This window comes from Trachinotus anak, unplaced genomic scaffold, assembly GCF_046630095.1.
Source record: "Trachinotus anak isolate AG129_WGS33_773 ecotype Australia unplaced genomic scaffold, CSIRO_AGI_Tana_v1 ptg000002l, whole genome shotgun sequence".
Taxonomy (NCBI): domain Eukaryota; kingdom Metazoa; phylum Chordata; class Actinopteri; order Carangiformes; family Carangidae; genus Trachinotus; species Trachinotus anak.
The window spans coordinates 20353881-20381788 of NW_027273853.1; the positions used below are offsets into that span (position 1 = coordinate 20353881).

The 27908-nt window shown below is 39.7% G+C and overlaps 2 protein-coding genes across 4 annotated transcripts; one reads left to right on the forward strand and one right to left on the reverse strand.

The window, feature by feature from the left end:
- The first annotated feature begins 66 nt into the window (after positions 1-66).
- Positions 67-12830, forward strand: ttc38 (tetratricopeptide repeat domain 38). 3 transcript variants are annotated; one of them, XM_071504993.1, is made up of 14 exons: positions 67-271; positions 769-846; positions 953-1034; positions 2971-3142; positions 5082-5255; positions 6814-6889; positions 7262-7381; positions 7545-7604; positions 7837-7875; positions 8314-8395; positions 8931-9096; positions 11182-11341; positions 11795-11868; positions 12267-12830. In XM_071504993.1, the coding sequence occupies exons 1-14, from the start codon at positions 242-244 to the stop codon at positions 12352-12354; spliced, it is 1401 nt and encodes a 466-aa protein (XP_071361094.1). In that variant the 5' UTR covers positions 67-241; the 3' UTR covers positions 12355-12830. The 3 variants fall into 3 exon arrangements, with proteins under 3 accessions (XP_071361094.1, XP_071361110.1, XP_071361101.1); XM_071505000.1 differs by lacking the exon at positions 953-1034 and having other exon boundaries at positions 212-271; XM_071505009.1 differs by lacking the exons at positions 769-846; positions 953-1034 and having other exon boundaries at positions 190-271.
- Positions 9630-27818, reverse strand: tspan33b (tetraspanin 33b). Its single transcript, XM_071505020.1, has 8 exons — positions 26098-27818; positions 22221-22278; positions 21519-21646; positions 21311-21385; positions 18025-18120; positions 17521-17649; positions 14428-14589; positions 9630-13113 (listed from the first exon to the last, which is right to left on the reverse strand). The coding sequence occupies exons 1-8, from the start codon at positions 26224-26226 to the stop codon at positions 13045-13047; spliced, it is 846 nt and encodes a 281-aa protein (XP_071361121.1). The 5' UTR covers positions 26227-27818; the 3' UTR covers positions 9630-13044.
- Between the last annotated feature and the right edge of the window lie 90 nt (positions 27819-27908).

Consider the following 27908-nt stretch of genomic DNA (forward strand, 5'->3'; position numbering starts at 1 on the left):
TTTTTTGTTCTTCTCTCCTCACATTATAGACACACACACTACTCCTAAAAAAAAAACATACACATGAAAAAGTTTATCGTGGAAGGTCCGTGGTACATGAATACAAATACATTTTACACGCTTTGCTCATGCACTTATTTTGAAACATGCCAAGTCCCGGCCTTTGTGTTTCCTGTGAACTTGGCACAGCTTCAGTGAGTGTGGGATCGAAACCAGAGCAACACACAGCTGTGCCTCAGACATGACTGCTGCAAGTCTCAGAGACTGTGAGGTTAGTGTCGGGGTCAAAGACTTGCATGAGAAAGGGAGCGACTTCAGGCAGTTTGTTTGGTGTGAAATTAAGTGGCGACCAGGATGCGGGGCAGTTAAACATGCAAACAAGACTGAAGCGTAAACCACGTCGAAAACATGGCGATGAGGAATAGATGGGCTTGACCTTTCTTAGCCTCCTCAGTTTACACAAAATATAGATGGGCTTGAAGTGCAGCAGGTTTAAAGATGACACTTCATGAAATAAATTAGGAAGTTATTTTATTGGGACATAACATTTTCTTTGATATGACTAACGACACTGGAAAACTGTTTTTTGCTTGAACTGAATCAATAGTTAACCTCTGCCCTCACTGGAGGATAGCTAACATACGTCTGCACAGTTTTCACAGTCACCTAGCTGACTTGCAAGACAAGCTGCTCTTTGACAATAACTTTTGTGTTTCAATACAGAATTTCTGATTATTATCTGCACCCTAATACCTCTGTCTCTTACAGGCATGGAGGGCAGAGGGTCTTAAATTGTCCACCACCAGTAATGAGGCTTGCAAACTATATGACGCCATACTGACGCAGGTAACCTTAACCACCTTGCTACACACATCACCCACACACATTTTACCTGCCATTTAAAACAAAATTACCAATAAAAAAAAACATCTCAATTTTGTTTGGCTCCTAGTATGTGAAATGGAGGAATGATGAGACCGTGGGAGGATTTGAAGGATGCATTTCTGCTATCAAGGCAGCTGATCCTAACTTTGGTAAATAGTTTGGTGGTCAAAAATTATTCCTGTATTTCATTTAACCTTGACTCAAACCAGGTGAGTCCTGATGAGAAACTCTTTCAAAATAAATTGGAGTAGGAAGCAGCAGCACGGAGTTGGAAAGGTAGACAACAGCAAATTCAGGTTAAGAGTTAAGGATAAAAAAAAAATAAAAAAAAACTAGGAAGGAATGAAGGTAACATTGCTAAAATTATCCACTGCAGAAATAACCTGATTATAAATTATTCTGACCCTCTGTATGGTAAATAAACAGACATCACAAGAAGTCAGTTCCTTAAAGCCCTTTTATAGGGAATTTTAGGTTAGAGTGAGCAACAATCATAAAAGCTCTTGTGTCATTCTAAGGCTTTGGGGCCATTTAACAATGCATAATTGGGCTAAACATACTGAATAATGTTAGCACATAAATAGAAGGAACAGTGACCTATAAAAGGCATATATATTTAGACAACTGCAGACAGCAGATGTTTTGATGTGTTATAAAAAGCGCAAGTGTTATTAATAACATTTAGGTGGACCAGAGCCAGGATCCTGCTAAGGTATTTTGGATGCTAAGTGAGATTCAATGGAATGGCTCACTGGGATAATTAATCAAAATTTGACAAGTCAAAATGCCTACCATTAAAAGGAAATGCTTAGAAGTTGGTACATAGGTCTTTTATTACTGCTATTAAACTGCAAGATATGATGACCTTGGATACCTAGTTATGACTGTCTGTGCTGTCATTTATTTACCTTAAACATCAGTCTTTTGACCCTGGGATCATGAAGCAGTGGCTGATAAGTACCTGTCTGTCAAACTAAGCCATTGTGTTTTTTCTGTGCAGCTTGAAGTCTCACCAAGCATTTTAAGTATTTGGTTGGTGTCCATGCAAATGATTGTGCAGGTTCAACATTTTCTGATGTTTCTGGGAACCTGAAAACTGCTTTTGACTTTAGATGCTGAGGATCAGACCATTCTAATGTTTCCTGTGTCATTGATACATAAGAAATAAACAAATTGAAAACCTCATGTTTAATATCAATTACATTGCTAAAATGAATCGTTAAAAAGAAATATATTCAAGCTGAATATATAAATAAAACACAGTTGTCTTTGCTAGTGACCTCTTTCTCATAGATTTAGAAAATAGACATTTGTCAAGTGTTGAGCTTGTTTAAAGGTGCTATATGTAAGTTTTTGCTGTCACTACATACCCAGTGTTAGCATTTACAGCTGTTTACCTACTAGTCTAGAAGAAACACTGCATGTTCAGACTTCATTCCTTTACTCATCGAGAGCTGTCTCCATTGACAGAAAGCAAATAGAAAGCCAGTGTTAACTGTTGTTTTGCGTCTATATCTGTCACTTTTCTTCAACTGAAGTTAGCATGCTGACCAGCTATCCTTGCCGGTCCCATCTCGTAATGCTACTTTGTGATAGTGTGTCACTGTAGCATCTAGTCTGCCTTCAGTTCAGCATGACAGGATGAAGAAGTAGTGCTGTCCAGAGGGCGTATTGTAACCTCTTGTTTTGTAAACACAACAGTGGCAGAAGCTCTTGGCAAGCGACCATCATCACCACCACCACCTGCTCCTGGCAAGAAATCACATTTGGCAGCAGAGAAAACTTGCATATAGCACTGTTAAGTGTAATTTATGGGTGGAATTAGCAGGCACACAGTTGTGACAAAACAATTACTGTTATCTTCATCTTTTGTTTTTTTGTTTTTTAACATGAGCAGAAATTGAGCAGCCCACATTAACCAGTGAATGCAGTTACTGGCATGGGCTCTCAGGCATATCTTACTTCAGTTCAAAAGGAAAACTTTTACAAGTGCATGTGATGTTTCATGTTTACTGTTATATTGTGAGTGTAGTGCAGTGAGAAAGTCCAAAAAGAAAAGACCGGTTTGATTTGTTTTCCCTATAGTTATGGGCCATGTGATCAGCACAGGGCTGGAGCTGGTGGCAACAACAAGCTCCACCCGGCTGAATGAGCGTCTGGCCAGTGCAGTGAGGCGAACAGTGGAGCTGGCCAACAGCCAGGACATCTCTCCCAGAGAGAGGCTTCATGTCAAGGCTATGGAGCTCTTCTCACGTGGGTAAGATCCAGCGCCAGGTTGAACAAGAATTTTGATGTAAGGCCCAGTAAATCCAAAATAGGGGTCTTAACACCACAAGTGTGTTTTGAAGGTGTAATAGAGAATCCCAAGGTATCAATAGGAGATAAGTTTAATTTCACCTACATCAACGATGGTCATGTATACACATGCCACACTGGTGCTTTAAAGAAAAGAAGACAGTTGTCCCCTATATCACATGACAGTTCCCCACAGTTTTTCTCACTTGCACAGTAGTTCCTAGTCAGAGACAAACATAGTCTGTAGGATAATTCTTACATTCATACCGTATAGTACATCTCAAGAATTCAAAGGGTATGGAAATCAAGTGTATGTAAGTATGACTGTGAATGAATGTAAGGCTGTCACGGTGAAGGAATCTCCCCTGCGTGATCTGAGGTGTTAGCGCTTTTTTGAATGAAAGAGATGACAGTTTTAAAACAAATTCAATACTTATTTATGATTGAATGAATATGAAGGGCAATTATAAGGCACAATGAGGTAAGGTACAACGTAGTATGTATGAAAAACTATGTATTACAAAGTACCATGCTTGAAACACTTAGCTAAAAAAACTATTACTTTATTGTGTTGCAGATTTAATTTTAAATGCATAAAATTGCAATTTTTGCCCAATCAATAACACACAATAACAAAATAAAAACATGTTTTCAGAATTTTTTTCAGATTTATTAAAAATCGAAAACTGAAATCTCCTTACAAAGCTACTAATGAAATCTAATAAGAAAAGCATTTGTTTGTGGCAAAGTGAATTGATTTGACAGTTCAGAGAGGCACACGCCTGTGTATATAAGGTCCCACAGTTGATGCATACCAAGGAAAAAAACCAAGCCGTGAAGTCCAAGGAACTATCTGTGGGCCTCAGAGATAAAATAGTGGCTAGACATAGATAAGAGTGAGGGTATAAAATAATTTCTAAAACTTTGAGTTTCCAAGGAGCACAAAGGCCTCAATCACTATAAAATGGAAGAACCACCAGGACTCTGGTCAAAACGGGTCTTGGTCTGGGACGTGACTGAGAACACATTGGTCACTCTAACAGAGTGTCAGAAGTCCTCTGCAGAGAGGGGAGAACCTGCCAAGAGGATGTCCATCTCGACAGCACTCCAACAGTCAGGCCTTTATGGTAGAGCAGCCAGACTGAAGCCAGTTGGAGTAAAAAACATGACAGCCCTCTTGGAGTTTGCCAGACAGCATTTAAAAGACTCTGAGAGCAGAACACCAAATATACTGTCTGGTGAACATTTAGATCATTTTAGAATAACACAAGGAAGATTGTTTATTTTAAAAGCTGTGTGCTATTGAGTTAATCTTTTCACTTTTTATTAAACTGTTTAATAATCTGTTCAAAAGATAGTTCCCGTTGATTCAATGTTGTTTTGAAGTCAGGGCTACACTGGAGGCAGTCAGCAATATGTCTGAGAACAGATGAGTTTTGTTTGTGACCATGACAGAGGAAATAGGTTGCCTGTGAAAGAACCACGTCTTTTTAGACAACAAAGGATCACCAGAAAGTGTTTTATCTATAAAGCAATATTCATTTATCAACAAGCTCCTCTTTGTCTCTCTCTAAGGTATAGCATCAGACACAGTCCCATGCTTCAGTCCACAGCATTCATCTACATTGTGTGCCAAAGACTTGTCTGTAAATTTTAGTCACAGTCTAACAAGTAATATCTGTATTTTATCTGCAGTATCTTATTTCCCCATGGAATAGTAGGATATATGGTAATATTGAGAAGACATTTTGTTTTTCAATATTGTTTTGGGGGGCACTTTTTCAATGGCCTCTAATTCCCCTATTCGGCACAAAGCATATTGTATATTCTCATGGTACATTCATTGTGTTGTCCTCCACGGAAGTGTGCCTGTCTCTAACAGTGACTGACATTTCTTGTAGAAATTTTCCCAAGGCCTGTGGTATATGGGAGGACATTCTGGTTGATCACCCCACTGATATGCTGGCCCTCAAGTTTGCCCACGATACCTATTTCTACATGGGAGCTCAAATCCAGATGAGGGACTCTGTGGCCAGGGTGCTGCCTTACTGGAAACCTCATATGCCTTTGTCCAGGTACAAAAGACATTTTGGTAACTTTAAAATCATATGAAAACTCAGCGAATTTAATGTTTTGGCTGAATTATAGATTTATTGTAGGGAATGTGAGCTTTAAAGCACTCCTGCATCAGGCTTCAATACATTATATTACTTATACTAGCCCATAAACGGTGTATGTAATCATGTTCAGTCAAACAGTGCATTTAAAAAAATAGCTTGTACTACATGCAATAGCTTGGATACAAATACAATGAATGTCTATGGAACTGTTTTTAAACCTTAATGATTTTTAACGTAAACAGGTATCTATTAGAAAAGACACATGTAGTACCATCTAAAAAGAATTACCCACAATTCATCATATCAGCCATATGATGTATCAAAACTGTAGGAGATGCAAATCAAAGGTGTCTTTAAAGCAGCTGTAATTGATGTTAATCTCCAAAAACCCACCATATTTATATGTATCTTATACATTTTTATCTTTTTTTTTCCACTACCTGCTTAACAACAACCATCACATAGATATAGTTAGCAACTAGCTGGTGAACATAGTGGAGGATGAAAGACCAAAAACAGAGTTAAAAGGAGCGAATACCTGCCTTAAATTCATCAGGTGGGTACAAACATGTCTCTGTAATATTGCTCTGTAACTGCTTGACAAGTCAATAAGCAACTTTTCACTAACAAGTTCACTGTATCAATTTAAAAGGTATTGATATTCTGTGTTTATATTGGTCATATCTTACATCTTGTTTCTTAAAATCCCTTAAAAAACTTGTTATTGCTTATTTAAAAAATAATGTTTTTCAGGATTAGCTAATTAAATATGCAGATTTAAGGAAAACACTGGAAACTGTCTGTAAGTATTTGAACAGTATATGTCACATAAATGTAATTTGAGTTACAGATGAGCACAAAACAAAAAAATACACAAAAGAAAAATAATAAGAATGCAAGAAAAATTGGAGTTTATACAAGGATCATCAAAGTCAAACACAGACTGCACACTATAATATACCTGTTAGTGCAGTGGTGTGGGAGAGTGATTCAAGAAGTCTGCTGAGGTGCAGACAGTGACTGAACGGTATTGCTCCACAATCATGCATGTCTTTTACGGGTGACAACTTGAAGTGACTAAATTATTGTTTTCTTCCACATCCTTCCTTTAACCGCACATATTCACAGTACACAGATGTGTCAGACCCACAAAATCCATTTCATGTTTTAGCATTTAATGGTAACATTCAAACCCTACAACTATGATGTCTATTACGGAGACAGATCCACAGTATACTGTCAAAACATTACCGAAGTGGAAATAAAAGCCCATACTCCTACAGAGCAATGTGTAGGCAGCTGTCAGCATGATGAGAAGTTGGTGATGGCACACAAAAATAAACAATGATCTAATGAGCATGTTTTTTTTTTTTTCAAGCAAATTTGGGTCACTTCAAATCACTCTCATTTATGACCTTTGGCTGTCATTGTTACTGCCTGCCTACATCCTAGAGACACTAAACAAATCCATCCATTTTGCAATGAGAGTTTTTTTGTGCATTTGTGTTCTCAGTTATCTGAAAGGACAATATTCCTTTGGTCTCCTGGAGACCCGCCTTTATGACCAGGCTGAGAAAGTAGCCATGGAGGTGAGATTTTCTTTCTCTGTTATAGTCTGTTGCCATTATTGTGGCCGGTGTGGTGGAGGCAGTCTGTGCCTGCGCTGATTGTGCACGTTCAATTCAGCAAGTAATTTGCAGTTGAAGACCAATAATAAGCAGCTCATTCAAACCTCAGCAGCTTTTCTACTGAATGTGTAATGCGTACATAGCAGCTGTGACACAAGGGTCACTTGAAATAAGATTGGGGAACATCATAGACAAAACGAAAGATAATAACTGAGAGTTAAGCATGACATTATTTTTGAATTGTCGTTTTGTTCTGGTGTAATAAAAAAAGTATTTTTCTGCATCTGGGTTCCTTCTCCTTGCTTCAGACTGTTCTCTCGTTCTCTTGTGCAGGGCCTCGCTCTGGCCCCAGATGATGCTTGGGCTGTCCACTCTGTAGCCCATGTTTATGAGATGAAAGCAGAGGTGGACAAAGGCTTGAAGTTCATGGAGGGTAGAGAGAAAGATTGGCAGGTACAACTCTTTAGGAATGTTTTATTCATGTTTTTTTTTTGGTTGTTTAATGATGAATCACATCTCCGGAACACTGTATAGTTTTGTCAGAGTTCACTGAGTTAAATTAAAAATTAAAATAGCCCTAGGAAAAATATTTGAAATATGTACTGTTTAATTCCAGGTATCTGACGTCCTGGCCAGTCACAACTATTGGCATTGGGCTCTATACTTCATCGAGAAGGTAAAGATTATAATGAGTTTTCTCAGTCAAGCGAATAATTGGCAGCAGAGTGTTTATGGAACATGTATTTATGATATCCTTTCCCCTGGGTAATTTGAAGTCTGGAGTTGATTATATTGGGAGATTAATTTGTGTTTGCATCTGTGCAACTCAATCTATCAACCTCGCTTATCTCTCAAGTCTGAAGTCAGTCAAATTTGTCTTTTCTCTCCTCGCTCTTTCTCCTCCACAGGGGCAATACGAAGCCGCTCTGCAAATATACGATTCTCAGGTTGGTTTGTGTTGAGAGTTGCCATTGAATTGTTAATGGTGTATCAGTCTGAGGACACTCTTATGTTCTTTCAAGACACTCTATGTTCTTTCAAGAGCCATGCATGTACCAATACACAGGGGATGCAGACTAAAAGCAATGTATTGTGCTTCTTCAGAGTCAAGAAGGCGAGTTTGAACAAGCAGAATCAAATTCAGTTTGAAGAGAGAGTTTCACAGGCAGTTTGAAATTAAAGGTTTCTGATGTCCTGGACCTTTACAAGAACATTTCATAATGTTACTCAGGACTGCCACAAATTTGATAACAACTGAAATTCTTACATCAAGTTAGCTGATATTCATGAATGTTTAATGTGAAAAGAATCTTTGCGTGGAGGGAGTTATGTTGTACCCTTCAGTGTTCAAGATGAATATTGAAAATGTGTCCTGTTTCCGTAAGGTATTCAGATTCTGTAAAGCCACAGGATCCATGTTGGACACTGTAGATGCCAGTTCAATGCTCTACAGACTGGAAATGGAGGGTAAGTGATGCTAATATGGGAATTCACAAAGCATCTCATTAGATAAATTGCGTTAAGTAAATTGAGAAGGGAGTTCTGATCCTCCCATTCGTCTGTCTCACGCAATATCTTGGACTTTACTGATCAGACTTTGATTAAAATTCAGGAAAATGATGTGTGTCATTGCTGAGTAGGAAATTTTTAAGATGACACTAGCTGGCCTGATGTAAATGCTGCAACATTTGTTAACACATTGTGAATGGGCTGAAGAGCAACTGCAACATCTAATTTAAGATCATTTAAGATAGTATGGTCTTAAGTGAAACTGCTAATGAGGTGAGATAATCCCAGTTATCATACCTCATTAATTTAAAACTCAAGGTGTTAGAAATGGGTCCAATTAGCAGAACCTCTGATCACATTTTTTCACACTATTCAAAGTAAAACAGAAACTAAATTAGAATCTTGACAATTCAGAAATATGTTTTTCTTATAAATTTGGAGCCTTCATGCAGCCCTCAAGCAATATTTGAGTGTGTGTTGGTGCATGTTTCAGGTGTGTGCGTCAAGGATCGTTGGCGGGAGCTGCTCCAGGTAACACAGCCTCACACCGACGATCATGTGACCTTATTTAACGACCTCCACTTCCTCATGGTGTCGCTGGGAGCTAAAGAGAGTGGGACTTCTCAGCGTCTGCTCGAGGGCCTCCAGGAATTGTCTAAGTAAGTTCCGCAGCATTTCTTCCCTTCACTGCACACCTCAACACTCTGCCAGCCTTACATAAGAGCCACCCAGGCCTTATGTAAAACGGAGACTGAAACAAGGCAGAGCGTAGGATGGCGAGAAAGAGAGCGGATGCAGTCAGAGAGAGAATTCAGAGCTGCAGTCCATCTCAGAGACCAGGGTCCTCCCTCTGTAGCAGATGTTCCACCAGCAGCTGCTGCCTCTGTGGAGTTTTTGTGGTTATAATGCGTTCTGGCATCCTGACCATGGACAGCCTGTGCTCTCCATTTTGTCCAGCACACAAACCACAGAAAAGCTGCCATTTAAAACCAGTCCTTTAAATTCTCATGTTTTTCATTGTTACATAATGGAACTGAAGCCACAAGAGTTGGGGAATGATGCACCTTCGGGGGGAAAAGCAGCTCTTAAAGTCAATTCCTAAGTAAGAAACTGATTTTTTTAAAAATTTTATTTTATTTTTTTTATCCTGAGCTCAGCTCTACTTTGAATCATCAGGCAAGCAGCAGACATGTTCAAGCTTTGCATTTATTTAATCCCATCACTCACATATACTGTGTCACTTTTATTACCTTGGTTTGGAAGGATTGCACAGTTTTACATAATCCATATTTTGCAATAATGTAATTTTACAGTCAGAGCCAGTGAGTCTAAGCATTAGCTAATCCAAGAAAGCCTCACAGTGGTGTGGAATCTCTGGCTTTAACAGTGAAGTGAATTCTACTCGGATATTCATGCCTTTCACAGTTCAGTAGAGTAATGCTCTAATACCTTTGTCAGTCTGTCCAAATAAAACCAACCTGGAGCTTTTCTCTAGATTTTATTGATTTTCATAAATTTACATGAAAATGTTTTGTTTTAGATGAAAGACATTACATATTAGCGTCATTCATAGCTTTAATTTCAGTACATTTCCTTTATAAAATGAACAGGAGGCTGGTGTTTGGTCCTTGAATTGGAGCTACTAGCAAGGCCTACGTTTAATTTCCTGAGTCCTTCATAAAGCAGTTTGTGACTTGTGTGCTTAAATTCTCTATGAATAATTTAATTCAAAAAATATTTAATATAACCAAATACATGTTTTCCAGAAAGAACTACGCTCTCATTTTTTATTAATTAAAAATTCAACATGGTACTTGGGGGATATTTACTAAGCCTGTTGAAAATTAATGTCAGAGATGCAAAAGTTTGCATCGTTTTTAATTTAGCAGGGTAATTACTAAGACTACAGATGTAAATGAGCCCAGTCACAGTTCAGCTGATTTGCATAAAGTGCTGCCAAGTAAGATGGGATACCTGACTATCTGGATGTGTGTTTTGCATTTTTTTTCTTTTTTTTTTAATGAAATTTTTGGAACTCAAACCATGTATTCATCCTGCAGAAACAGTCTGATGTTGTCAGTGATTCAAAGAGATATGAAATATGAATGTGTGAGCTCTATGGTAAAACCTTTCAACTCTTAATTCAAACTGGACTTGAACTCATTAAAAGTCAGGAAAACCAACTATTCAAGCAGGAGGCCAATGCAGGAAACAGAAAGGTAACATCATGTTGGATTTGTGCTGCTCTGTCTTGTGTTGTGATGTTGATTTTAAAATGCAGTTTTTTTGTTTTGTTTGCGTTTCTCTCTCTTGCTGACCCTTGCTCTGTCTGCTTCTCTCACCCACTGTTTTGACCTGGCTTTAGTCTCTCATCCACTTTGTATATCTGACAAAAGAGAAAAGATTTTACATTTTCTTTTCATCTGTGCTGATTTGCTTCCATTTTACCTACCCAAAACTATAGACAAAAGCATTTTTTATTGCCTATAAGAGGGACCCAAATCCTTTGTAAATATCACTCTTTGTGTCTATTCCATCTTGGTGAAACAGTTTGGTGCAGTGTTTATATAGATGTACAAAGATGAGTATCACATTTTTGCAAAGATAAATATTTCATTCTTCTGATTTATTCTTACAGAGACATACAACCCCAAAATCATTCTTCTTTGATCACTACTTTCTAAACCTTCCACCTGTACCAAGAAATGCCTTTTCTTTTTGTAAACCACTACTTTTCTTCACAGGGAGCCGGGGGACAATCAGCAACATCAGCTGGCTGGGACTATAGGTGTACCCATGTGTCAGGCTATGATGGAGTACGACCGAGGCAACTACAGTGGAACCATGGAGCTCCTCTACCCGTTACGCTACCACATGGTGAATGTAGGTGGCAGTGATGCTCAGGTGAGGTCCACAGAAATCCAGTAAACTCAAAGCAAACAAGAAAAATGAAACAAAATCAAGACCACTCCCAAATGTAGATCTCTATGCATCTTTGAAAAGCTTTCGGTCTTGAGGCTTTACTTTCTTTGGATATCATTGATCATACTAGATTGTGTTTTCTAGAGTAGAACAGAAATCCCTGTTGTTGTGAAAATAGGCCAGAGGTGAAGAACGCTCTACATAAGAGCCTTCAGTCGATGAACATACAACATGGAATGAGAAAGTGCACCGGTGTATGAATAATGAATCCCTGTGATGGATGCTGATGGATTTTTATGTCCTTGGCATTCAGAAAACCATTCCCCAAGGTGCAACAGTTTACATACAGTATAATACAAAAAGGTAGAAATATGCTATATACAGTGTTGGAAGGGTCTTGTGCTCACTAATGGGGTTTTCCACTGTTGTTTTCAGAGGGATCTCTTCAATCAACTGCTTATTCATGCAGCCATGAAATCTGAGAACAAGCACCACCAGAAACTGGGAAGGTAATGCACAACTGGGATTTCAGCCCAAACATAGGGTGCTTCAGTTTTTTCCAATTTCAGTTCTGTACATCTTTGCCATCCATATTTTAATCTGATAATCTGCTGATAGAATACAGAAGAAATGAAAGATCTGGCACTGTTGGATTCATAGACTCTGGATTTCATCATGATGGTGTATAGTTGGGGCTGCTGTATACTGCAGTATTCCTTAGCTGCTTGGGTTTCCATGTGCATGCAGAACACAAGCTGTATGCTCCCATTATGTAACCGACATCCCCTGTCTGTACACCCACCATGTTACACTTTCATTATTGATCAGGTTAGCCTTTCAGCTTGTACTTTCTTTGAATCTATGTTCATCTCTATGTACGGTCTTGTGTTCTGCTGAATTCCCACAGATGTCTTCTGGTGGAGCGTGACGCTGTGAGGCCAAACTCACCTCTAACTGATCGTCTGATGCAGAGAGCCCTGGCTCTTCATGTCTAGAATGGTTGCAAGGTGCGCAGAGGAGCTCCCATGCAAAAATCATGAAAGTAACCTTGTAATCGTACGTGCTGAGGAGACTCCTTTGCTAACATCTAGGAATTTGGCACTGTTGTAAAGACAGTTGAAACCTTTCGTCCAGTTTTCAGTGAAGATCTTGATGCCCTTTAAGACTGCTGACCTGTTAAGCTTTGTAATTGAACTAATTTGCACATATCTGAAGGTTATGAGCTGATATTAACCACAGGTTGCCAATTTGCATGATTAGAATAGCCTTAAAGTACAATACATAAACACATGCTTTATCTGAGTTTGTTGACACCTCTAATCAGCGTAGATGACTGTGACTTTCTTCTTCTCCTGCATTTTATTAGCAGATGTCACATTTAAATATAAATACTTTTCAGAGATAAAATCTTCATGTCAATATTAACACAAAAACCATTATCAAAACCAATAAATATACACTTTGCACTTTGCATGTGAATTAATATTTGAGTTACGCAATAAAGTGCACCACACTTGTATGCCCAAGGGCAACAGCACGTTAAGAATAAGAAATGTACTCCAACATTGCAGATACAGTAGCAGTAAAAAAAAAAAAAAAAAAAGACGTCCTTGCACATGTCAGAGGAGCTGAGCAGAGTACTGTAAGTTCGTTCTTCCCTCCTTTTCCCCTGCGTCGGCCCGCTCTCACAACACTGAGGTAATCTCATCTTTGATCTGAGAGATCAGGATCTGGGACAGTACGATCCCTGCAATCTAGAGGACAGCAGCAGCCACTTTAGATTACAGAACAGACTCTCTGTAATTGTACAGCCTATGCCGAGCATCTCAAGGTCCCTCAGAAGGGTGTCACAGTGCTCATTTGGCACTGGGAAGAAATGTTTTCGAAAATTAGATAAGACTGTTTGGATACTCACAGCGAGAACACACACATTTGATGGCAAACACAGCTTTTAACTGAGCTCTTCAATAATTAACAATTCAATTTAAATGTGGCTTGTTATGCAGACAAATCTAGTAATAGTGTTTAGTAAGGATGTGGAACACAAAAAGGAGAACTTGATCATCAGATTAACTGCACATCAAAGCAACAGGAATACTAATGCAATTGTTTTGACAGGAGTCATGGGAAATTCACATGCTTCCCTCTCAACAGAATCATCGGGGACCCAATCAGGCAGATATGAGAGCGAGATAGATCAAGCTAAAGATCCAGTCACAAAGCTACGTGCAGTGTGAGAATGCAACGTGACAGTACCTGAACCATTTTGATAAGTAAGTTGACAAATTATTCAGAGACAGCTCTTGATAAGTGCTAATGTGATTTCATGGCCAATCTAACAGATTGACTTGAGTTATTAGCATTACTTAATGCTTTGGGATTTGTGGTGCTTTGTGCAGCTGTGCCCTGTGAATAGGAGGGAATCGTCAGTATTCTCCTGTCTTAGGTACATAATCTAACATTATCACACGCCGGCTTCTACCTCGGTAGCACATTAACCTGCGCTTTCGATCTAGAACAGTGTAATAAATGAATAATGTGCAGTTAAAATTTCATTGTCCCATTGTGCATAGTTATTGCTGTCTAGGTATAACTCTCCATTTTAAAACCAGTTCTATCCCACTGGCCTCACATTAACCCTAAGCTGTTGGTTTCTTTTAAAATAAGATATTTTTGTTTCTATTTGAGGATGAGCCTCATCCTATGAGAGACAAGCTGAACTTGTGCAACGAAGTTGTTGGAAGCTCACCAATTGATGCTTACACATGTGTGCCTTATGTAAGGTGTAGTGTCCTGATTGATGAGGTGCTGCTCGGACTGTTTCGCAGCACCATGCAAGCATGTGGATTGCTCTCAACCTGGTACACCTCCAGTTGATGGCTCTGTTGACTTTGTGTGTATATTATTTATGTGTGTGTGTGTGTGAGTGAGTGAGTGAGTTAGAGAGAGATTATTTATGACGAGATTAGAGTCCTCTCTGCCCCAAACTGTCTGAGGTCACCAGTGGCAAAGGACTGTTGCCAGTTACTTCACAGCTTGCATTAAGTGAGTTTGTGGGTGACGGTTACCTGAGGCAAGGCCAGTCCCAGGGCAAGAGCACCCACCAGCAACAGATGAGACTCGATCCACATCACCGCCCTGTCCGCACAGCCTACGGGGTAGATCAACTTGTTTGCCTCCAGGTAGTTCTGGGTTTGAACCCCAAAACCGCACATAGTGTTAATCACTGTCTGTGTGACAGATAGACAGAGGCAAGGACACAGAATGTGAGAGTTTTAAAGATGACCTTGATTAATACATAACACCTGAAACGATGGAATCACTTTCAGAGGAGGCTCTCACAGGCTGCTGTTTCACATCTTCTGTGATATTTTGCATTCACAAAGATATTAGCTGTTGTGACAGCTGAGGGAGAGTTTTGTAGAAGCCTGACAACTACAGAGACTTGGAATTAAAGAAAGGAAACAACAAGACAGCAATACAGCTACATCCATTTGATGTGACAAGGAAGACTATTAAAGTAGTCCCTGAAGTAGAAATGCAGTTGCGGGCTATGAACAGCAGGTTGCATCACTGCTTCAGCACCAATAGTGTTTGCAGTAATTAATTGATTTTTTTCACCCGTGTAGAAAAAGGTTGCTGTGATCCGTTTTCCGTGTAGCATGATGTATAATCAATATTAGTGTGATGGATCTACATGGACTCTTTAGTCTTTTGTCTTCACACAGACTAGAAGGAATTGTCAGCGGTGGCTTGCAAGTTGTGCTGCTGTGTATCTGCACAGAGGGTACACAGGCATTTTGTATGTTTTTGTGTGAGGTGGAATGCGTATTCATGCATGCATGAGTACACTATTTACATATATACTGCAAGCATGCATCTTTATCTGCACACATTTCATTTCTTATGTATGCACAGGCGGGTGTGTGTGTGTGTGTGTGTGTGTGTGTGTGTGTGTGTGTGTGTGTGTGTGTGTGTGTGTGTGTGTGTGTGTGTGTGTGTACTTGCTACATAGTAAGGACCAAAAAAAGTATTTTACTAACATAGTGAGGACATTTTGGGAAAGTGAGGACATTTTGGCCGGTCCTCACTTTTTGAGACACCTTCAAATCACATTTTGAGGGTTAAGACACAAAGATAGAAGTACGTGTGTGTGTGTGTGTGTGTGTGTGTGTGTGTGTGTGTGTGTGTGTGTGTGTGTGTGTGTGTGTTGACTGTGGGAACACAAAATATAAAATCTTCATGAGAAAGGTCTTGAATTTTGAAGCAGGAAAATCACCACTGCCAACATTGCTGTAGAGACTGATAATGTTACAGCATTTTACTCTTGTCACATAACACATCACCACTATATATGTGCATATATATATATATATATATATATGTATATATGTGTGTGTGTGTATATATATATATATATATATATATATATATATATATATATATATATATATATATATATATAAGCTTCAGCTTGTGACGACTGTCACTCTTGCTGATGCAGTTTGTCTGGCTTGGTTTTAGAGACTTTTCCCTTGATCATTAAATCATTCTGAACTTCTTTAGATTGATTTATGCCTGCAGATGTAGACATGCCGATGTTGCCTCCAGGCATACAAATCAGCACCTTCTGCAGTGTTTGACACACTTGTTTAAAGTAATGCAAATACTTTTCTCTTTCAATAAACTCTGGCTACATTTCGCTGTCTGCAGACCGCTTACTGTTTGGTACGTCATATACAGTGGAAAATTTAGATTCTAATGCTTTTATAATGCTTGTTTTCTCACATCTCTTCTAATTAATAGCAGTCCATTAGTGTGGGCAGGGTGGGATGGTGTATCACCTGAATACGTGACGTCAACACAGAAATTAACTGCTGTTAGAACTCTCGTTTAGCCTGATAATCAGGAAATTGGGATTGCCATTTAGTTTCACTTCATTATTCTGGCTGATGTGTTTGTCAGCCAATTTGTGGTTGGGATGGTAGGTTATTTTGTTTTGTTTTACCCGAACCAATCAGTAGCTAGTGATGTGTCTGCTCTGCCGACAGCATTAACAGTCAACATGGGAGCTGCGGGGGTTGTTGTTTTTCATATTTATCAAAGTAAATGTATTGATTCAAGAGTTGCTATAGTTGACATACACTTGCTTGAGTTGATCTCGTCGAGTTATTGCCAGTCTGTTACCATTTTCACTATTATTCATGTAGCTATAGGTAGCTAGCCAGCTATGTCCCCAGTCTCAACACTTCATGCTAAGCTCTGATTGGTCGATTGTTTCTCTAACTGGGGGAAACATTCATCAGTGGGAACAACACCATAATTATTTGAATTGGTGAAAAAGTCTGAGAAGTGTGCAGCAGTACAGAGGTCTGGGATCAGGCTAACACTCACTGCCTGTTACAATTGCAGGTGCCATATCTATTCAGGAAACATCAGCATATGTGCACCAGTCAGCCACAACAATAAAACCACCTGCATAATATTGTGTAGTATTGTGTAGGTCTCTCACATGCTGCCATACTCTGACTTGTAAAGGCCTGGACTCCACAAGACCTGTGAACGTATCCTGTGGTATCAGGAACCAAGATGTTAGCGTCAGATGCCTGTAAGTAAGTCCTGTAAATTGCCATGGATCTGACTTGACTGGTATCATTGTAACAAGCTAATGGTGTTCACTTCACCTGTTTTAATGTTGTGGCTGATCAGTGTATATTTGCAGTCCTCTTTCATTGCGTGGGTGGAACATGTCACCCATGTTACTCATTTGGTATCATACAAGTTTTGAACGTTGCCATGATTACTTTTCTTGCCTGTAGGAGGCGCAGGTTAAACTCCAGTTTCAGACCTAAGTTCTGGACCTGAACTTGCTGACATAGCAGCTGTGCAGCTGGCTGGGCCCAGTTTCAGATGTTATACATCAATGACACTTGCTGACTGATAGATCTACAGGGTTTTACTCAGAGCACTTTCAATTTTCTGCCTCACATTACACTGAAATCTCTTTTTATAGCTAACAAATGCAGCTAGCTTGCTTTCAACCTGATACAAGCCTTCTTTGAAGTTGAAGTTGCTTCACAGTTAGTATTTTTACATGAGGTGATTCTAGTAGTTTATGAGTTTTTATAAAAAATAAATAAATAAATTAAAAAAAAACACACCTGTCCGGGAACAGGAGTGCAGCAGGAGTAAGGTACAGAACAGCGCTCGGAGCTGGGGTTCGTATGTGTACAATTAAAGTACAGGTTCCAAGACCAGTCTGTGTAGTTGTTCCACCCACAACACTTGAACTGAGTGAAGGGAAGATAAAGAGAGAGAGAGGAGAACACAGAACAGGTATATATTTAGAAACATGGTCTTATACATCCTGCCAGTCTGGGCTCCTCCTCTGGGAAAACCCAGGCTCACAAGTTTGCCAATGTGTGCAGATGGAAGAGGTATATCACATGAGGAGTCTCACAGAGTGCAGGAACTGTATGTTTACATGTAGCCTCTCATGTGGAAAACCCTCACCAAGGCCAAAATAACAAACATAAGACAACAGCTCCGTGGTTACTGGCTTATTCAATAAACCACGAGCTGTGATCAATCCGAAGACTTGTGTGATGTGGATACCAACAGAGACAAGCACATCCACTCTAGCTAAGTTCAATTGGCCAGAGCACCTCTTTTTGGATGTAATCCATCAGGTTCTGCAGATCCAGGTCATCCCTATAGTGCACGATGGCTTTCTTCACAAACTTTCCCAAAGCATCCCGAGTCTAGGAGAAAGAATACGGGGGTGTTAATTCACTGAATAAAAGCTTTAATATCAAATTAAATGTGCTAAGTTTTAATAGTGTGATTATAATAGCCAGAGGTGACTCTTATCTACAAATGTCTATAACCAGGCTGCTAAGGTGCTCAGTGACTAGATTAGACCTCTCAGGTGTTATGGCTCACTTAATTACTTGCATCTATGGAGAACTGCAAAGAGCAAATTGAATATTCTATTCTCATGTATCTGTCTGTATGAAAATGAATATAAATAATTATAGATGTCGCTCATGTAATGCTGTTTTGCATTGTATGAGCATCATGTGAGATGTATCTCAACAAAGAGCGTAGGAGCAGGAGCTCCTGCTGCAGAAGTGCAGAATAACAATAATAATTAAACCATTCATGCCTTTTAAGATCAATTTACACGATGCACACCAACCACAGAGCACATGTGCAGGTTTTCCACTATTTCTGTGACATAATTGCTTGAACTTACCCATTTGTTATTGTAATATGGTAATTTTCATCAGCTCCACTGGAGCTGAATAAACAAAACCCAGATGAAATATAAATGAAATACATTGATTTGATTGAATAATTTGTAATGAGCATTTCAGACTAAATGGTTGATTCAGGCATTAAAACTATGTTCTACTTAATTCTGTTAGCATTCACTGTTCATTATGTTATATTCCTTTTCAGGATATTATAAGTCCTTGCTTTGTTAATATTTAGATTTTATATTCCCACATATAAATAGAAATTTGAAAAGATATTTAATGCAAATATTCATCCTTTAAAAAGTCTGAAAACAGGGAGGGCCATGGTTATACGGACTGAGTTCAGATATAAAATATGCTAATAGGAGCACTGTATGCTAATGAGCTGCTGAACTTTAAAATTTCATTAAGCTTGAAATGAACTTCTGTTCGCGGTTTGCTGAAGGCTCTCTGAATTGTTCGTATTACAGCTGCTTTTAGAACAGGATAGGTTGATAAATACTGTGAGCTGTATATAAAAAGCCCAAAATTTTTTATGCTGAATTAGTTTTACTAAATTTTGTTTGGATTTTTACAGCGTTCCCCCTACCCTCGCCCTGTCCCTCCTTCTGTTGCTGTGTTTCCATGTGGTACAGTACGCTCGTGGGCCTCAGAGCCCCCCCATCACACCTCCCCATGTCATTAGCGGCAAAGTCTCCTTCAAGGGATCTGTTGAAATGGAACATTTGGTTCCACTTTGAAGTGCCGAAGCATTTGAATCATTTAGCGAGGAAGGATGCTGGGAGGGTTGTTAAACTGCTCTGTTTAGCAGCAGGCAGTCCGAACGCTGACAGAGAACACAAGGGAGAGGAGAGGTATCAGACACCCTGCCACGAGACACCAATGTCAGGGAATGTTGCCACCACTGACTGCTGTGTTTTTATTCTCGACGGAGCCCTAATGGGATGTTACTGTAGGAGATGAGTGGATGCTAGAGGGAGGATCCTTACCATCCCCAGTAGCTTCTAAATCAGTCACCAGGGGCATAATCGGGGCTCGGGCGGATACAGAGGCATGCACAAAAATACTGGTATCCATTTATGCAACCACTGACTGAGTTATCTGTTCTCATTCAGACAGAGCAACTTCTAATCAGTGGTATCCTAACCTAGGGATCAGAGCCCCCACAAGTGGGTACAAAATGTTTAATAGTTATAAAATGGGTAAAAAAAAAAAAAAAAAAGAATCCTTTGTTTATTCTTTGTACTTTCTCTTTGAACTCCATAGTGTACTGTTTATGCAGGTAGTACACAAGAAATCACCATTTTATACTAACAGGAAATGAAACAGTACATGTTCCATTGGAACATGTACAACTTTACTGTTATAATATTGCTGCAAATTAAATTTCACTAAAAACCAAACAAAAGTTTTTCTAAATATTTACTTTTTTGGTTTCTATCTCAGTACACTTTTTAATTGTCGTTCAACAATTTTTTTTTTCCAGTGTAAACTGGGAAAAGCTGTATTTGGTGGGTAAACTGTGACGAATGAATAGATGAATGAATAGTATGGATAATAATTTTATCATTTGCCCTCATTCTCTCCACCAAAGATGTCTGACTAACCTGGAGGATTTACTTTTTTAAAAACGGTCTGATCCTCTGACACAGCTGTTATTACAAATAGAACTGACCCAAGTTGTAATAAACTAGAAATTAGAATTTTAGAGTCAAGTCACTCTAAGGCAGCACATCCGAGAGAGAATTTCATTACTGGCAGTTTTATATCTGCTCCTGGGACATCCCTGCCACACCTTCCACTTCAGTGTCTCCCTACCCTACTGAGAGCGAGGGAGTGGTTCTTTTCCTCCCTTTTCTGTATGTGTGTGTGAGAGAGAGAGAGTGAGTGAAAGAGAGACAGAGTGAGATGGATTGTGAGAGTGCAGACAGGTGTGCTGTAGTCGGAGCTGAGCCCCACCAGCTGCACCCCATCCTGTAATCAAGACTTCTACAAATACCCAGCTCTGCTGCTACCAATCGTGGATTCTGCAGCAACGCTTTGAGCCATAATGTACCAGTTCTTGCTATTTTCACATCTAGTTCTTGTCTTTTGTCCTGTGACACTCATGGTCTTGATCTGTCTCCACCCATGTCTCCCCCACCTCGTCTGGTCAAGCCTTCTGTTCTGCCTCCGCCCTGCTGCTCCTTTCTGGATCCCTGCTCGACTCAGTCAAATTGTATCTCGCTGTGGACCTGCTCCCTCAGCCCCTAACTGCCCCTGCCCAGCCTTAATGTCTGGCTCACAGCTCCCAGGTCAAGCTACCCCTTAACCTGCATTCCATCTTTCAGTAAATAACTTTTTAAATTCATACCTGTCTCTTCACCTGTGTCTGCACTTCACCTATTGCCCCGTAACAGCGGGTCTTATAGACAACAACATGATGTTGCTTCACTGGTGCTCATTTGTGTGTTTTTTCTGTGTATGCTGTGTGGCTCAGAAATTGACAAGACACTTCCCCAGGGTGCTCAGCGAGCCCATCTGTGGGTTCAGATGCCATGCCTCATTAAGTTTTATACGCTGATGGAGCCTGGGCGTTTGTGGTCGATGATGGTGTCACTGTGGAAGAGAGCTGGAGACCAAATGTGACCTCAAAAGTAGTGAATAAAATATCTAAACTACTGCTCAGAATTGTCAGTGAAAAGGCAGATACCTGATCAGAGTAGAAGAAGCCCAGAATTGCTATGGCAAGCTGGGTCAGGAAGACCAGCGTCAGGCTGAAGGAGAACTACAGACAGAAAAGGCACAAATAAGAAAAAACAGTCTGACTAACACAGAATTGCAACTGACTGTCATATTTGTTGTTTCACGTAAGATGTGTGTACACACAGCACCAGTGTTAGTAATGTTATTGCTATTACTGTCTTGAGGAGGCGAATGTTCTCTCTGAGGGCTCCGATGCAGCCGCAGAAAGTAATGAAGAACATGACCACCCCCACCACAATTAGGATGACAGCTGGGTCGATCAAGAACGTGTCCCGCACTGTGTCTGGCAGAAAGACAGGAACATAACAGCCTCTGTTTAGATGTCTGTCGTCCTCTATTCCCGCCTTTCCTGCCTGTGTTTTTTTTTATTTTTATTTTTTTTTATTATTTCTACTGTCATTTCTAACCTTTATTTAAATTAATTTCTTCCCTTACACTGTTTTCCTGTCTTTGCATCCTCCCCTCCTACACTGGCTGCTTTCATTCCCTTAAAATATCAATGAATGTTGTGGATTATACAGGATACAAAGGCCTTATCAGTGGGATGAGCCCAAATTAATCCTTTTTGTTGTCCACCTTGTATATTACCAAAATAAATGTGAAAATAATGACACAAGGTGAACTAAGGATAAAACTAAAGCTCCCCATCCTACCAAACATGACATGCTATTGGGTGTGGGGGCAGCTTAACCGTGAGCAGATACAAAAGGCCAAGTGGCACTGGGAACACAAAGCTGCGGCTGAATGGACATGTAATGGTAAAACCAAATGAATTCACTCTCTATGGTTCTAACACAAGATAATGGTCAGTTTCTGTATAGTTTGAGAACCGTGGAAAAAGTGTGTCATGTATGTACCTGTAGCTTTCTGGACCTTAGCATACACCCCGATTGCAACAATCAACAAGGAGAAAACCTGGGAAAAAGAGAGCATTTATTTTTTAACCACATTAAGACTTGACTCAAATAGCACATGGAGCAGATGACTTATTTTTTCCTCAAACGGTTGCTTCACATCTGATTGACCTTTCTTCTTGCAAAATTCAACAGCAGGAAGCAAGTATGAGGTATGATCAAATACACAGATGTTATGAAAAACGTCCTTATGCCATTTCTTACCTGGAATGAAAAGAGAAGGTTAATACAATTTTTGTCCTTGCCCATGAAGCAGGCAGGAGGGAGATGATTAGCTTAGGTTAGCATAAAAACGCAGGGGGAATCTAGCCCTCCTCTGTCCAAAGGTTAAAAATTTCATTTTTTGTCCTCTTTGTTTACCCTATACTAAAACCATAGTGTTTAGACTATAGTCATTGCCAAACCTAGCAAATGCACCTGTTACTAATGTGTAATTCTGCTGCATTTATTCTATATTTCGCTGTGTAAAAACTTGCTGCGTGGAAAATATGTAGCTTCCATTTTGCTGGCTCTGCTTCTGAACAGACTTTATTTGCACCGTCAGTCAGGACAGGTGTGATCAGATTAGCAATGATGAGCCTCTCGGAGGTGCTGAGTAAGCAGGGCACCCGTACCCATGGAAACATTGTCAGTTTTGTGTGTTTGACAGATGGATGTCAGCACGAAAAACATAGCAACATATGGATTTTCGCTTTAATCATCTGAATTTGGAGGGTGTTAATGTTGAACATGGAAGTGGAGAATTCATTTTTCTGCCAGACTGTGATTTTAAAGCAGAATCTCCAGGATTCAAAACGTTCTTCTTCAGTTTTTAGAGAGCGTTGTCGGTCGGAATCTCCATGTTGAATACAGGCTGACCTTGATTAGATCACATCAGGATTATTAGCCTATCCACTCAAACTGAGCAGTGTTTTGCATTTTCACAATTGTAGGGAGACTACAGATAATTTGTTTTTTTTGTTTCTCATGCTGCGATAAACTACAGCATGAGAAACAGAAAGGAACAATAAAAGAGAAGTGAGGTGGTGTGTATGTGTGTGAGAAGTTGTATGAGGATGTCCTCACCGTACTGTGTCAAAAGACACAAGACACAAAAGAGACGTCAGCGGCCCACACTGTGCTGTGGATGAAGGGAAGAATACCTCCTTTAATGATGTGACAACATCCAGGCACAGACGACCATGTGTGTACTGTAAGTAATGGTTTTGCTTGAGGGTGTGTTGTTTGGCTGCTGAGGATGTGAGTTCACCTTAACAGAAGCCACACAATGAGACCGTGAAGATGCTGGAAAACAAGTGGAATTAGAGCTTCCTGTTGATTGCATTGTCAACACTAATTTCCCTCCTTTCATTGATTGTTTTTCCCACCTTGAATAACAATCTGCATGGCTTGGCTTTCATTTCCAGCCTCCAGATTCACAGACATTTTCCTGATTACTAATTGTGTGTGTCTGTGTTTCAGCCTGTGTTTATGCCTTTTGTTTTGCCTGTATAAACATGGGCTTGTTTTGTTTCTGTATGAAAAGCCTGTATTGGATCTCTGGAGGTCATGAGAATCCGTGGTCCATGGCATAATTTGCTATGTAATAGGTGTAATTTTTTTTTTCCGGCAACATCCAATCCAATTTTTGTTATGTGTTAGGGATAAGTAAATTGTTACTTTAAAGTGTTACGTTTCATCGCTTTCACAATCAATAATCTGCCTTGACAAGAAAATAGCTCACAAAACACAAGACATTGATGATGCACATTTTATTTGGAACTGCCACGATTCCAAGATTTTTGAAAGCACACTCAGGTCTTTTTTTTTTTTTTTTTTTGGGGTCTGTTGTGTGGGAGGGTGTGCACCTGCAGTTCCATTTGTCAGTTTACCACTGTGTGTGCTTATGTGAATACGGGTGGCAGTGTGCATTTACAACAGGAGGCACACACACAGTGAATGTATTCCAGCTCTGTTCTCAGGCTTTTCAAAGGGATGAATCAGGCTTCTCCCAGCAGATTGTGTGCGGAGGTGAAAGCCAGCTGAACTGAGCCGTGGGGACGTGGGGACAAAGGCCTGATGGATTAGGGCTGCAGCGTTCACTTCTGAGCCCGTGTCTGATAAACAAAGTCAACACAGGCCGAGCTGTGTGGCTGCAGTTATTGCTGATTGGCTCTAAACCTAGTCAGAGTGTGGTACAGTGTTTGCCACCTTGTGTTTGTGTGGGATTAGATGAGCAGGGATATGATAGAGATGTATCAACTTGTTAGCGCTACAGATGTGATCTGTGTGCTCAGAGTAGTAATGTGGTAGAAAAGCAAGACACTCAGAGAGTCTTTAGTCTGAGTGTGTTGTGAGTGTGTGTGTGAGAGTAATGGCTGATTAGGGACAAAGAGCCCGATGGATAGTTTCTCTAACAGTGGGCTACCAGTTGTCTCCTGGCCTCTTAGTTACATTAACAACCAGCAGTAGATCTTATATAATTTGAGCCTATTTTGTGCCTGGTATACACTGCATATCTGTGGTTTTCATCTTTTGTGTCTCTTGTACCCCCATAGTTCTGTCAGATGACACCCGTCATGTTCCATTTGAATTGATTTTAAACTGGATGCTGTTTAACACTATTCATTATATAAAAGTGAATGTTTGTGGATGTGTTTCGAACTTTGAGTATTAAGGTTGGTTCGGTCACATTCATATTACTACTACTTGCAGTGGCAGAAGTGTTAAACTTATTATTTATTATCATTTTTAGCTAACCATTAATTCCACACTTACAGTGATTGTTTGACATTTTAAACTTTTATCCAGAATTTTTGGATTTACCTATCTTAGGTATCGATTACACCCAGCCATCTATTGTAACCAGTTATCTATTACTTTTAGCTTTTTATATCAATAATTTGAACATTAAATTTTGCCATTCATTTTAACCATTAATTCATTACCTTTAGCCAAGTATTAGCCATATAGCCATTACGTTTAACTTAGTATTTTAACCATTTATCCATTACCTTTAGCTAAGTTTTTTTGGGTTTTTTTTTTTTTAACAATTTATACATTACCTTTAGCCAACTATTTCTTACCTTTGGTAAAAATAAATAAATAGAAATAATAATAAATAAAAACATTGCTAGGACCTACTACAACTGCCTTCATGCACTCCTAACAGTAGCACAGCGTTCAGGTATTAGAGGTATTTATTTATTAATTTTTTGGTCAAATCCAAATATTTATTGTTTTCAAGTTACTTCAGCTACTGCACAGTCTTTCCACAAATGCCTACCACTTGGTAGCAGCAGGAGTACCCCCTGGTTAGGAATGAGTGTTGTAATATCAACTCCACGGTGGTTCAGTTATGAAAGCAGCCAACAATACATTCAAACACTACTTGACAGAAAATATATAGAAACATTCAGATACATACTACCAGCAGGCTTGCACAGGTACTGGGTGTATTACTTTTCCGTGTGATTTAGAACTGATTTGATAAAAATGCACCACTCAACATTCACTACAGTGATGTATGGGCAGTCTCGGTGTCCATATATAACTGTAGTAAATTTAAAACAGGTAGCAGCAGGGAGGCTAGGGGCCCCTCCTGTATGCAGCTCTCATACTATCTGAATTATATTTCCTTATCTATTATTTACAAGCTTTTTTCTAACCCTACCTTTCCTAGCAGATGTGACTTTTGGCTGAAGGAGGCTGAAACTCCCTGATAGCTGTTGATTTGTAGACTCAGAAATATTTGGTGTCCCAGGACAGCGTAACAGCTGTGTTTTTGTCAGCACTGGCCAACTGGAAGAAAAATCATTTAACAGTGCACCTCTCTACTCACCCAAAATAAGAAGCTGAAGAAGAAGAGAAAATATCTGATCCAGGGGTTGACGAAGGAGAACGTCTCAGCTCGGTTCAGATTCAATTTCCTGTCCATTGTTTTTTTTTTGGTGTTCTTACAGTCTGACATGTAGCTCTAGAGTGAGTTTTACTTCATGACAGACCTCAGACTCAGCTCCACTCGGCACATACTCAGCCGCCATGTGAATCTGTGTGGAGGGGGTCGTTCGCAGGCTGTGGGAGTGTAAAGTGGGCTAAAAAAAGGGGGCATGGGGATGTGACACTGCCCCGCCATGCCGGTAGGGCCCAGAACTCTCTATGTAGGCCGGTGTGTCAGATTACACAAAAAATATCTTTGGCTGACTGCAGCTGAACAGCCTATGAGCTTTGTAGTATTGTCAGCCTGCTGCTAGTTAGCAGACCTGCTGTCACCTCCATGCTCTGTTTGTCTTTTTTTCTCTCTCTGTTACCCCAAAGTTCCCAAGATACTGTCTTGTTTCATTGTCAGTATGTATTCCTTCTGAAAGGCATGTGTTTTAGTCTAAAATTACACCTTCGAAAGCAGGCACTAAAGAATAAAACAGGATGACTGTTGACAAAGGCTGGACAATGGCATCTTTGAGAACATCGAATGTGGTTAAATTACATCAGGCAGTTTGTTCTGATGTGTCTGCTGTGTTGTGTCTACTCGTCCCTGAACACAGAGCAAATAATGTTAATCCACCTATCCTGTAATGAGATTTAGATGTAAAACTCCATTTATAATCAACGGGAAAATGGATCATATGTCAGAGTGAGCAGAGGCATTATCTGAGGATGGGGTGCAAAAAAGTCACAGGAGTATAAAGTTACTGTAAATGTATAAAAGATTCACCACTGACTCAGTTTTCAAACACTAGCTCATAAAAATGTAGCACTGTCCTTGGCAGTGGGAGTACTGTACGTGAATACTTAATCACAGGTTTTTTTTTTTTTTTTTAATCATTACATCAAGTGTCTCCTGTGGAGTGGTGGAAGGACATAAGGTCCCTTAGGTACCTCAGTTCCTTTCCAGAGGTACATGAAGACTTAATGAGATTGATCTCTCCCTCTCTTTTTATTTTTTTATTTTTTTTATTTTTTTTTTTATAGACACAACACAACTTGACTTTTCCCTTCCTATCTGTGCAACATTTTGCTTTACATTTTTTATTATTTAAAGGTATAATTTATCTTCTACATTTTGGGTTTGCTGTCGAGATGAGAAGACTGTCATTGTCACATGAGGTGACTGCCAGCAGGTGGTTGGCTTAGCTTATTGTAAGAACTGGAAATGTGGGTAAATTGAAGCATAAAAATGTGGTTTTACAGGGTGTTACACAACGGCACATACTCCACCCTGTCTTTCTTTTTAATAGATAGATAGATCTACTTATGCATTTGTGCAAACATTATAAAGGTAAAATCTAGTCTACTTCAGACAGGACACTCAAATAGATCTTTAAAGCTAACTCTGGTTTTGAAAGAAGAACAAATAGTATGAAGCTATGTAGCCTGCACCAGTGTTAGTCATGCTGGCGTGCAGTTAGGCAAGATGGGGAGTTTACTCATGGAGACGCGACAGATTGAGAACAGATAGCAGCAGAAACAAACCTGCAAATCACCTCCACTGCAGGCTAACAAGCTGATTAATGGTGTGTGGGAACAAACTAAACAGTCTCATCAAAATGATAGCCTTCCTAGTTCAGGTTAATGAAATGAGCTCAGCTGAGTGGGGGGGGGGGGGGGGGGGGGGGGATGCTGTAGTAACTACTGGGGGGGGGGAAAAAAAAA